At 41.7% G+C, this 13,406-nt stretch overlaps 1 protein-coding gene across 3 annotated transcripts in view; it reads right to left on the reverse strand.

Annotated features, from left to right (window-relative positions):
• Window positions 1-13,406, reverse strand: part of LOC139413576 (inositol 1,4,5-trisphosphate-gated calcium channel ITPR1-like) — a 167,245-nt gene that overhangs the window by 134,148 nt on the left and 19,691 nt on the right. For all 3 annotated transcript variants that reach the window (XM_071161094.1, XM_071161093.1, XM_071161095.1), the window contains exons 4-9: window positions 6,010-6,125; window positions 5,102-5,188; window positions 4,399-4,557; window positions 1,356-1,454; window positions 522-605; window positions 162-308 (exon numbers count right to left, since the gene is read on the reverse strand). In XM_071161094.1, the coding sequence (XP_071017195.1) occupies window positions 162-308; window positions 522-605; window positions 1,356-1,454; window positions 4,399-4,557; window positions 5,102-5,188; window positions 6,010-6,125 (692 nt within the window). The remainder of the gene's footprint in view (window positions 1-161; window positions 309-521; window positions 606-1,355; window positions 1,455-4,398; window positions 4,558-5,101; window positions 5,189-6,009; window positions 6,126-13,406) is intronic.

Genomic DNA, 13,406 nt, shown 5'->3' on the forward strand with positions numbered 1-13,406 from the left:
TGTACATGCACATATTAGCAACTTGTAAGCCCATATACACAAACTAAAACTGAACTTTTAGTCAGAATAAATTTGCAGTTGTGAGGGAGAAGTAAAATTGCCATGATCTGAGGAGCTTTCTCCGCTTCTACAATTTCTATTTCTATGCACTTCCTCCTCACCTCCACCTCCCATAAGGCTTTGCTGCTAGTTGCAGAGGTAGCAGACTGGCGTCCAGTGGTGCGCAGGAAGACATATTGTTTTTTCCGGTGGTCGTCACAGGTGAGGAACTTCTCCTGCTCTGCATGGAACAGGCGCACCACGTCACCCTGCCAACAAACAGACAGGAAGGTTGTTACCACAGAGACTGCTAGGGTGTCACTGCCTTGGGATATATTTTTAAGCTACCTATAACATTTAACAGCGTTGTGTCTTCAACTGGGATACCGGGTTCGTCGACCCATTATTTTCTGATTCATACTCAAGGCAATGTGAACTGTGAAAATCAGGCCTGATTGGTTGAAATTTGTGATAAAACCAACCCCTTTTAGAATGATCTCCTGATTGTCACCCCATTTCATGAACAGCACGATCTTCCAGCTGGTGTTACAGTTGACCGAGTTCACCTGAAACACCAAGCATACAAAAAGAGTTACCAGTTTAATCCCTTAACAGCAACACATGCAACAATCATCACTGAGGGAATTTGATTATCTGAACCGATTACCCCGGTGGATGGAGTTTGCACAGGGTGAAAAGTGATTGCATTAGTTTTGGAACCGGGCTGCCTCCCAGCGTGCGCCAGGTGCCCAGTTTAAAGCCCCCGGAGAAGTCGGCTCAAAACAAAAGTGACATTGCCTAGGCTAGATTAAGCATGTGGAGTAATGAATAGGATTCTTAGTTTTCACATGCAAAAGTCTTTGCTCTGCCTTCCCAATGAAAACTAGTCTGAAAATTCAAACATATATTTTATGGAAAGAGCTGTACGTTTCTGGACGATGCCCCATGCTGTCGACAACATGACCGAGCGGCACAGATTACTGTTCCATTTGAGAAGGGCACTCCTCCCTCACCGCTTTTGCCAGTTCACATCACAAGCCATAGACTGGTGCACCGCGGCTCAGGTTAATAGATCTCCTTCACTGGTATCCTATAACTATAAAGAGGCACACCATTCTCACAGAATGAGCTGCAGACTAGAGGTAAATGCAAATCCTAGACATAATTGATGCAAATGTGGAGGACCATGGCACAATGCTGTAATGTTTGAAATTATAGGAGGGGGCCAGTAACACTACACACTCCTATAAATACTGTACATACAGTATTTGTATAAACCCATAGGAGAGGACCTGGAGACAGCGTGAGGGTCTAACCTCGTTACATCCTGGGTTGTCCACTAGTTGATGGGTGCTGGCATGAAGGGGCTGGCCAGCATTCACAGGGTTCAGGACCACCTTGTCCCCTATCACCACCTGGAATGAAAACACACATTACAATTTAGTATGCATGCATTACACATGTGCACGTCAGCTGCTAGGGGCTATGAAACATGAACAAAACTCATTTGCATGTGTCTGTCTGCAGTCAAATACAGGACAGTATGTGAAGCTCTGAATCTCAAACTCAAATCACTCATCCATATTAGGAAATGCGACAGAACGAGATTTGGGTCTTGGAGACTTGCTTTGATGTGGGTGTCACTTGTGTGTGTGTGTGTGTGTGTGTGTGTGTGTGTGTGGGAAGCATTTGTACTTTATCTGTCAAAACTGTACACAGTCACTCCCCCTTTTAGATAACTTGAAAAAGTCTAACCAGGTCTAGCCAAATTGTTTTGCCAATTATATTCAGCTGGCGGGTGTGCGACAGTGGCAAAGTTGGTTTGACTTTGGATAGCCCATAAGTGGAGCTAGTTAGGAACCTTCAATAAATTACAGAATGTAAATGGGATAAAATGTTGATATTGCATGTTTTACTTGTCTCATTAAATGCTTTCAATATTTGTACATGAATTTCTATAATTTACAGTTGTTAAGGTTTTTAAGTCATTGAAATTCGGAAACTATTGACATTTTAAAATATTGTCCCATATACATTGTGTAATTCACTGATGGTCCCATGGACATCAGGATCGGGTCGTCTGAAGCTGCACGCCGAATTGATGATTACACCTTTTTTGTTGTTGACTGATACCAATGAGACATGCTGTTTTCTACCAGAGAAGTTGTTTATTGCCTTCAGTTGCTCTTTAAAGTACAAGGCTCCAGCATGGTGCCACTTATAAGCCCAGTCAGTCCAAAGCTAGTGCTGATCTGGCCCTCATCAAAGAGGATTAGAGTGGAAAGCCGGCACAAAACACCTGACCTGGGCCTGACCCCTTTTCCTGTCCCAGCCTAAACACTGACTCGGCCTGAGGTGATACAGCCATTTGTGTTGTTGTGGCTGTAGAATGACTCCTGGCCTCTACTGCTTTAATCCACAAAGAGACTACTATGCTGCACACATGGCTAGCACAACCGACAGGAACACTCCTGATTGATTGACGTGCGAGCTGGCTGCTACTTAAAGTTGATTTCGGAAGTTTACATACACCTTAGCCAAATACATTAAAACTCAGTTTTTCACAATCCCTGATATTTAATCCCAGTAAAAGAAGTCCATGTCTTAGGTCAGTTAGGATCACCGCTTTATTTTAAGAATGTGAAAATGTCAGAATAGTAGAGAGAATGATTTATTTCAGCTTGTATTTCTTTCATCACATTCCCAGTGGGTCAGAAGTTTACATACACTCAATTACTATTTGGTAGCATTGCCTTAAAATTGTTTAACTTCGGTGAAAAGTTTCAGGTAGCCTTCCACAAGCTTCCCCAATAAGTTGGGTGAATGTTGGCCCATTCTTCCTGACAGAGCTGGTGTAACTGAGACAGAGCTGGTGTAACTGCAGGTTTGCAGGCCTCCTTGCACGCACGCACACACTTTTTCAGTTCTGCCACATAGGATTGGGGGTCAGAGCTTGTGATGGCCTCTCCAATACCTTGACCTTGTTGTTCTTAAGCCATTTTGCCACAACTTTGGAAGTATGCTTGGGGTCATAGTCCATTTGAAAGACCCATTTGCGACCAAGCTTTAACTTCCTGACTGATGTCTTGAGGTGTTGCTTCAATATATGAATGTAATTTTCCATCCTCATGATGCCATGCCAAACATAACGATGGTCATTATGGCCAAACAGTTCTCTTTTTGTTTCATCAGACCAGAGGACATTTTTCCAAAAAGTACAATCTTTGTCCCCATGTGCAGTGGCAAACTGTAGTCCGGCTTTTTTATGGCGGTTTTGGAGCAGTGGCTTCTGCCTTGCTGAGCGGCCGTTCAGGTTATGTCAATATAGGACTCGTTTTACTGTGGATATAGATACTTTTGTACCAGTTCCCTCCAGCTTCTTCGCAAGGTCCTTTGCTGTTGTTCTGGGATTGATTTGCACTTTTCGCACCAAAGTACATTGATCTCTAGGAGACAGAACACGTCTCCTTCCTGAGCGGTATGACGGCTGCGTGGCCCCATGGTGTTTATACTTGCGTACTATTTTTTGTACAGACTTGTGGAGGTCTACCATTTTTTTTTCTGAGTTTTGGCATATGTTTTACTTATTTTTTGAAAGTCTAGGAAGGTATATCTGTGACCATATTGCCTTACACATTTGATTCACTCAGTCTGACAGATTGTTCATGTTTCCAGAAGCTGTGATTCAGGCGATCCTATACAGTATGTGTGATCATTGCCATAGGTGTAACTCACACTGTCTCCTGTGAAGCACAGCTGGTAGAAGGAATGATGTATAAAACCATAAAGATAGAACTCACACTTTCTCCTATGTAGAACCATGATATAGACACAGTGGAACTCACAAGGTCTCCAGCACATGCGGTAAAGAAGTCAATCGAACTCGACCAAAACATTGGAAATGCCATGGAGGAAAGATCCTGAATCTCCTCATTGCCCCCCAGCAATGAGGAGATTCAGGCTAGTATTTATGTGTATTTCACACTAAATCCGAGTATAATGCTTTTTTTGATGTCAACCCCAATACATGTTCATGTCATCATCACCAATCATCTGCATTCCAGTTCAAAATGACTGACTACCTCCACCGATTTCTGTAGCAGTCACTTCTAAACCTGAAAAGGGGAAACTTCTAAATGTTATGCAGCAAAAACAGAAATAAATCCCAAAAGGACTTTATTAACTACATTTTGGGCCTGTTACAATACATCAATCATTTGACGAATATCCTATTTGTTAGATCAGATTTATTGAATGTTCCCCAATCCGGTATCCACCTTCTATCCCCACTTCTGCGTTCCATTGACCTCTTTACAGCATCTATGCTGAAGCTTGGAGAACCATATAGATAGAACTCACACTGTCTCCTATGGAGCGCAACTTGTAGAAGGGTTGAATGTAGAACCAGGAGCCTTCGTTCCCGGCTGTGTCCAGCATCACTCTCATGGCATTCTTCTCCAGCAGGGCAGGCAGACGCTTGTTCACTGTCAGGTACTTGTTACTCTTCAGATGGAGGAGCTGGGGGAATACAGCAAACATATTGGGGATAGAATATGTTGCGATACAATATTATAAGATACGATACAATAACCCAGCAGTCTGTCATTGTGTGATACAAACATACTGACAAGTTTTGCTTGTGCACGTCATCTTCTTCATAGGGTTTATTTCTGCGTTGTATGAGCTTTCTCTGCCCTTATAGGTATGCAGTACGTTTTAGTCTCTCGACATAAACAGAGCAGACTATAACTGAAAGGTTTTGACTGAGAAAAGAATATGCTCAATTCTGAAGCTAGAAAAACACCATCTAGATCCTCCCACATCACTGTTCTATTTATAAACAAACAGAAACAGCATGGATGCCTCCAGGGTTCTCCAAGTTTGGAACCAGCAAAATATCTTGGATGGGAAGCCTCGTAAACTGTGTCACGCTAAAACCCAATAGAAATATGTGGGGTATGAGATTCATTATGGTGTAGATTGGCTTCATTGACATGACTTTTAGCTGTGGATACAAGCCAATCACTGTTCTTCCAGACAATGAATATGTATACACACACACCTGAATGACGTTCCCATACTGAATCACCGTTCCAAGCAACTTTTTATTTTCTGAATCGTTTTGCTTCTTTTCCAAATCTGCTGCATGCTACACAAGTGATGGAAAAAGGAGTTAGAGACCATTACTATTGCTAGTAGTAACATTGCTACTGCTTTTGCACAAATGTATCCACATGGACTTGAGTAAGGAGGACTCATTTCAATGACAGAAATCTAAAGAATGTAGCAATGGCAAGTGCAGTTAACAGCAACACTCCTGCAAGCTTCAACTGAAGGGCTAGAACCTAAGACTCTGGCCTCACATCACCATGGTAACACAGGAGAGATCTGAATCTATAATTGTATGACTCCGTAGTCAGATACCAGAAGGCTTTAAGTGGTATTGTATCAGAACAGGGAGGGAGGGAGAAAGAGCTGAGAGAGAGAGAGAAGAAAGGTGGGACGGTGGTAGTAATGAAACTACAGCTTCAGAAATGTCTATAAAAGGATCTGAACATTACCTCTACCTCAGCAAATATATAATCCCCCTAAGAACACCATCACACCAGTGTGGGGACAGAAAACCTAAACCCTTTAAGAGAGCTCCTCAAACCATACATGTTGTTAAAGGGAATTGCAGGATGTAGTATTTCACACTTGAATGAGAGATTACCACAGTCAAGGAAAATAACATGAGTGTAAGTGCTTTACTAATGTAGTTGTATTGGATTTTAGAAGTAGTGCTAGTTTAGATTAGTTTAGTTATCTAAGAGGGCTCATCTATTGTATCTCTTCAGATGTGGATGAGCTCATACCTCGAATGACATTTGGAGTCATTATACCACTGATTAATTGATCTAATAAATCATATAATACAGTAATATCATGGTAAGACAGTTGAGATGGGTGAGGGTTGGGGGAGTGACTCACGTGTAGTTTGTTGAGGAGGACCGTGTCTGTGGTGCTGTTTCCTCCGGGCTTCGCTGCCTTCCAGAACTGTTTCTGAGCAGAGTACCGGTTCATAGGACACAACCTGAACAGACAATCTGGACAGAGAGACACTAAGACGATGAATAACAGTTTCAGAGGTGAAGGATGGTTAAGATTGAGTTGTTGTCAACGCAGCTACAGTTGAAGTCAGAAGTTTATATACACTTAGGTTGGAGTCAATAAAACTCGTTTTCAACCACTACACAAATTTCTTGTTAACAAACTATAGTTTTGGCAAGTCGCTTAGTACATCTACTTTGTGCATGACACAGGTCATTTTTCCAACAATTGTTTACAGACAGATTATTTCACTGCATCACAATTCCAGTGGGTCAGAAGTAAATAAATTCACAGTGCTCAGTGACACACACACACACACTTGCATCATCCTTCTCACAGGGGTACATGCTAAAACACACATGAGCACACGCACGCACACACTTACAGATGGCTTGCATCAGGTTCCTATCCAGATAAGTCTCATGAGCTCAGATGAAAGATTGGGGAGGACGTGACATGAGACAGGCCACTGGGGGAACATTAGAGAGGGGGAAAGGGGATAGGGAACTCAGCATGTAACAGAGTGTCTGTCCGTGAGACCATTTCCACTGAAACGTCTGTGGTATGATTGTATACAGTGGGTACAGTACAGTACTGCAGCACTGTAAAAAAAATGTTGATTCAACATACAATTGTAAGGCAACCAGTTTCAACAGTTTGGTGAGTTTCCTCAGCAAACTCACAACAAAAAGTTAGTGTTAGAATGTTGTTTAGCAAACTCACAATCCTATTGCAGCTTTTTTCATTTGATTTTTTTGTGAGTATGTTGAGATATGACAGTCACTGTACATAACGCCAAACAACTGGCCAGTCCTGAAAGTATTGTGATTGTACCAGTCATTTCCATAGCCACAATAGGAAGCAGACAGAGAAACAGCTCCTCAGATTTGCATGTGTTCTCAGATAAACCAACCAAGCAGTTTCACTTCTGGCATATCTAACGTACAAGTTGTTCACACATACTGTACTGTTGCAGTGACTAAAGGCTCCACTGACCAACACACACAAGTACTTAGTATGTCAATAATTTTGGCTAGAGAGGGGTATCATAACCAGCCCATTAAAATGCCTTGCATACTGGAGATGGTCAGCTCCAAAATCACACTTCATATGTGTATATAGAATGATAACCCTAAACACCTTCATTAAATTGATCTAGCAACTGAATAGTTTATATGGAGACTACATAAGTGTTGCAAAGTAGAGGATACCCACAACCCCCCTTCTCTCAGGCCTGGGTTGTCTCTCTGACCTCAGATCAGATCTCTCTCTTAGGGAAAAGAAGAGAAAATAACAATCTGTCCACCCCCCCCCCCCCTTTCTCTCTCTCCAGTCGTAGCAGCAGCAAAGTGACCAAATAAGGCTAGCCAGAGCAGGGGAGTGGGAAGAGAAAGAGAGGAGTGGACTCCAACTCCCCTCTCAATCATCCCGCCATCGCTCCCTCCAAGCTCTCCTCAAGCTAATAGCTGTTAATACCGCCTCTACTTCTCTAGGATATGATTTACACCATGCATTCCAAAACAAACAAACAAATAAGAGAAAGTGGTGTCAAGAGAGAAAGAAATAGGAAAGTGAAAATGGAGGGAGGAGCTCTGATCTATTCCCTCAGAGCGCAATGCTCTGGACAGAGCGGCCCTTTGTAGTGTGTGTAGCTTGTGTGCGCGCACACACTGTGTGTGTCAAAAACAGATATTCCGTCTCTAGCGATGGGGCTGATAAAACACGTCCACCAGAATCACATCAAAAAAGGGGTCCAAATGGAGCGAAACGGCAGAAGAATGCAGGATACCACAGGGCAGTCGGACCGACTGAGAAACACATCTCTACCACAAAACAAGTACCTAATTCTCTCACTCCTCCTCCCCTGTCAGTCAGCTGTGAGAGATATCAGGGAATTATGTGGACGCTCCTTCTCAGAATTCCCATTCGGACTCCGGGAAAAGGGGCAGTGAGATCGCTCTGAGGGAGACCTGGTAAACTGGGGCAGTTAATGACTCAAAATGTTGTTGACATTCCTGGTTTTAGCTGGCTGGTATTAGCAGAATATACTGTCTACCAATCACAGAACAGGACTATGACCCACTGATTGTCAACTCATGAGCTCACAGTCATGGAATCCTAATAGAGACCAAAGTGGAGAAAGCTAGGCCACAAGACAATATGGTAAGCAAGCACAGCCCCTGAGAGTACAGAATAATTCAGAGATTGGATGCTAGAGTGGACGAGCCCACTAAGTAGCCTAGTATTTCCCCTAGATCCCCCCCCCCATTCAGGGCAGGAAACATCAAAACATTCAAATGAAAACAATAAAAGGCCACAAAACAACAGAGCTCAGATGTGTTGCCTCTGTCTTGAAAGTTGAAAGGGAAAAAAACAGCGACACACACACACACACACACACACACACACACACACGGTGTCCTCAGAACATGGTCTTACACAAACAGAGACAGAGACCCAGAGAGAGAGAGCGACAGAGAGAGTGACAGAGTGTGACAGAGAGAGAGAGAGAGATCTATCAAAGGCCTGCAGCCAGGAATAGGGATGCCTGTCTGGCCTGGTGGAGAGACTCAATAGCCAGGACCAGAACAAATCCAGACAACTTCACAGGTCTGAGTCTATCCTCTGTTCTTATCCTGTTTTACAGTTTATAAAGGAAGCAACCTCTCAACTTTATTGCATGGCCCAGACAATGGCGCAGTCTCAATGCTCTTCAACAGCTTCCTTCCCTTGCCTAACCTCACTGACAGGTTAGTTCAATATGCTGAAGACATATCCTTATTCTAAACGTCTGGGTTGAGCCTGAAGCATAGAACTGTTTAATGACCCAGTACACATCCATGTAAACAGTTTTAGCTGTGATGAGGAAGGAAGGAAGCATGAAGGGAGGATGAAGGGAGGAGAGCAAAACAAACAGACAAAACCAGCCTCTGTCCAGCAGGAGAGATCCCTCTAATGTCTTCCACATGCTCTCACATTGTTATTCACCAACAAAACAGCATTTAGAAAAAACACGCAAAGAGAAGGTTCTGTCCCTTCTCAGGTATTTCAGGTGGAACAAAGACATTCCAATCTTGTTCACTGTCGATGATGTTAGAAACAGAGTTTGTACCGACTTCTTCAAGGACATGTTACTCCTGAGGAGACGATAATGAGAAGGTTTTGAGAGAGATCATTGTGGAACGGAGCTAGCTTTACAGTGCCTTGCGAAAGTATTCGCCCCCCTTGAACTTTGCGACCTTTTGCCACATTTCAGGCTTCAAACATAAAGATATAAAACTGTATTTTTTTGTGAAGAATCAACAACAAGTGGGACACAATCATGAAGTGGAACGACATTTATTGGATATTTCAAACTTTTTTAACAAATCAAAAACTGAAAAATTGGGCGTGCAAAATTATTCAGCCCCTTTACTTTCAGTGCAGCAAACTCTCTCCAGAAGTTCAGTGAGGATCTCTGAATGATCCAATGTTGACCTAAATGACTAATGATGATAAATACAATCCACCTGTGTGTAATCAAGTCTCCGTATAAATGCACCTGCACTATGATAGTCTCAGAGGTCCGTTAAAAGCGCAGAGAGCATCATGAAGAACAAGGAACACACCAGGCAGGTCCGATATACTGTTGTGAAGAAGTTTAAAGCCGGATTTGGATACAAAAAGATTTCCCAAGCTTTAAACATCCCAAGGAGCACTGTGCAAGCGATAATATTGAAATGGAAGGAGTATCAGACCACTGCAAATCTACCAAGACCTGGCTGTCCCTCTAAACTTTCAGCTCATACAAGGAGAAGACTGATCAGAGATGCAGCCAAGAGGCCCATGATCACTCTGGATGAACTGCAGAGATCTACAGCTGAGGTGGGAGACTCTGTCCATAGGACAACAATCAGTCGTATATTGCACAAATCTGGCCTTTATGGAAGAGTGGCAAGAAGAAAGCCATTTCTTAAATTCAATCGATTACAGCTGTGATTCTTTTTGTGTAAGTCTATCCAGAGTTTTCCAAACCTGGATTGCAAAATATCTGCCCATTATTCTTTTTAAAATTCTTCAAGCTCTGTCAAGTTGGTTGTTGGTCATTGCTAGACAGACATTTTCATGTCTTGCCATAGATTTTTAAGCCAATTTAAGTCAAAACTGTAACTAGGCCACTCAGGACATTCAATGTCATCTCCAGTTACCTTGAATCTTAGGTTATTTTATTCTGTACAGTCTTCCTCCTTTTCTCTCTGTCCTTTAGGTTAGAATTGTGGAGTAACTACAATGTTGTTTATTTATCCTCAGTTCTCCTATCGCAGCCATTTAACTCTGTAACTTGTTTAAAATGACCATTGGCCTCATTGAAATCCCTGAGCGGTTTCCTTCCTCTCTGGTAACGGAGTTAGGAAGGACGCCTGTATCTTTGTAGTGACTGAGTGTAATACACCATCCAAGGTGTAATTAATAACTTCACCATGCTCGATGGGATATTCAACGTCAGCTTTTTTTATTTTATGTGTACCCATCTACCAACAGGTGTTCTTCTTTGTGAGGCATTGGAAAACCTCCCTGGTCTATTGTTGAATGCGTTTTAAATTCACTGAGGGACCTTACAGATAATTGTATGTGTGGGGTACAGAGATTAGGTAGTCATTCAACAACCATGTTAAACACCATTATTGCACACAGAGTGAGTCCCTGCAATTTATTATCTGACTTGTTAAGCACATTTTTACTCCGGAAGTTATTTAGGCTTGCCATAACAAAGGGGTTGAATACTTATTGACTCAAGACATTTCAGCTTTACATTATTTATTAATTAGAAACATTTCTAAAAACATAATTCCACATTAACATTATAAGGTATTGTGTGCAGATCAGTGACACAAAATAGAAATGTAATCCATTTTAAATTCGGGCTGTAACACAACAAAATGTGGAAATCGCAGAGCAAAGAAGTTCAGGGACCGGAGAAAAAATGTGATAACAAAAAAAGAAAAACAGGAATGATTTTCAGTGCAAAATGTCCAAATTACATCAGCTTGACTGGTTGTAAGGAAATATACAACCAAATTTGTTGACGTCGCTGTGAGCACTTCTCCTTCGCCAAGATAATCCATCCACCTGACAGGTGTAGCATATCAAGAAGCTGATTAAACAGCTTCCTCACATCACCATATTTGGGAGTGAATGGAAACGCCAAACAGGAACGTTTACATTTAAAAATTCTGTGAAATTTCTGGCTCATTGTTCTAGGCGGCCACAAAATAAATAAATTATTAAACTGATGTTACACAATCAAATTCGATATGTAATTAAACAAAGTTCATTAAGGCTGTTTGATTGAGTGAATGCTTATTTTACAATGCTCCTGTGAAACGAGGCCCGTGCCATGCATTAATGAAAGCACTTGTTTCCAAAACTCAAATTATATCAGACTCTTTTTACAGTTATAATGGATGATGTTAATAAATGTAATGTTTATTGTAATATGAACTATCGCGGGGTCGTGACTCGTCTCATGTGTGATATACAGTTGAAGTCGGAAGTTAACATACACTTACACTAAATATTGCATCTAACTAGCTAGCTAGTACAGTTGTTGCTGATATGAAATAATTGCTGCGGAGTATTGGTTTTATCTTTGGGTGTTTAAAATAAGCTTTGTGAGCTAGCTAGCTTCAGCGAAACTATTTTCCACTGTGCTTTTCTGGTGAGTTCTCCCGCACTGCATCTCGCTTCTTTTTGGTGATACAGTTGAAGTTGGAAGTTTACATACACTTAGGTTGGAGTAATTAAAACTCATTTTTCAACCACTCCACAAATTTCTTGTTAACAAACTATAGTTTTGGCAAGTCGGTTAGGACATCTACTTTGTGCATGAAACAAATAATTTTTCCAACAATTGTTTACGGACAGATTATTTCACTTTCACTGTATCCCAATTCCAGTGGGTCAGAAGTATACATGCACTAAGTTGACTGTGCCTTTAAACAGCTTGGAAAATTCCAGAAAATGTTGTCATGGCTTTAGAAGCTTCTGATAGGCTAATTGACATAATTCAAGTCAATTGGAGGTGTACCTGTGGATGTATTTCAAGGCCTACCTTCAAACTCAGTGCCTCTTTGCTTGACATCATGAGAAAATCAAAAGAAATCAGCCAAGACCTCAGAAAAAATTTGTAGACCTCCACAAGTCTGGTTCATCCTTGGGAGCAACTTCCAAACACCTGAAGGTACCACGTTCATCTGTACAAACAATAGTATGCAAGTATAAACACCATGGGACCACGCAGCTGTCATACCGCTCAGGAAGGAGACTCGTTCTGTCTCCTATAGATTAACGTACTTTGGTGTACGAAAAGTGCAAATCAATCCCAGAACAACAGCAAAGGACCTCGTTAAGATGCTGGAGGAAACCGGTACAAAAGTATCTATATCCACAGTAAAACAAGTCCTATATCGACATAACCTGAACGGCCGCTCAGCAAGGAAGAAGCCACTGCTCCAAAACCGCCATAAAAAAAGCCAGACTACGGTTTGAACTGCACATGGGGACAAAGATCGTACTTTTTGGAGAAATGTCCTCTGGTCTGATGAAACAAAAATAGAACTGTTTGGCCATAATGACCATCGTTATGTTTGGAGGAAAAAGGGGGAGGGTTGCAAGCTGAAGAAAACCATCCCAACCGTTAAGCATGGGGGTGGCAGCATCATGTTGTGGGGGTGCTTTGCTTCAGGAGGGACTGGTGCACTTGACAAAATAGATGGCAAAATTAGGTGGATATATTGAAGTAACATCAAGATATCAATCAAGAAGTTAAAGCTTGGTCGCAAATGGGTCTTCCAAATGGACAATGACCCCAAGCATACTTCCAAAGTTATGCTAAAATGGCTTAAGGGACAACAAAGTCAAGGTATTGGAGTGGCCATCACAAAGCCCTGACCTCAATCCTATAGAACATTTGTGGGCAGAACTGAAAAAGCATGTGCGAGCAAGGAGGCCTACAAACCTGACTCAGTTACACCAGCTTTGTCAGGTGGAATGGGCCAAAATTTACCCAGCTTATTGTAGGAAAAGTGTGACCCAAGTTAAACAATTTAAAGGCAATGCTACCAAATACTTCTGACCCACTGGGAATGTGATGAAAGAAATACAACCTGAAATAAATAATTATCTTTCATTCTGACATTTCACATTTTTTAAATAAAGTGGTGATCCTAACTGACCGAAAACAGGGATTTTTTTACTAGGATTAAATGGAATTGTGAAAAACTGAGTTTAAATGTTTT

Source organism: Oncorhynchus clarkii, chromosome 7, assembly GCF_045791955.1.
Source record: "Oncorhynchus clarkii lewisi isolate Uvic-CL-2024 chromosome 7, UVic_Ocla_1.0, whole genome shotgun sequence".
Classification (NCBI taxonomy): Eukaryota; Metazoa; Chordata; class Actinopteri; order Salmoniformes; family Salmonidae; genus Oncorhynchus; species Oncorhynchus clarkii.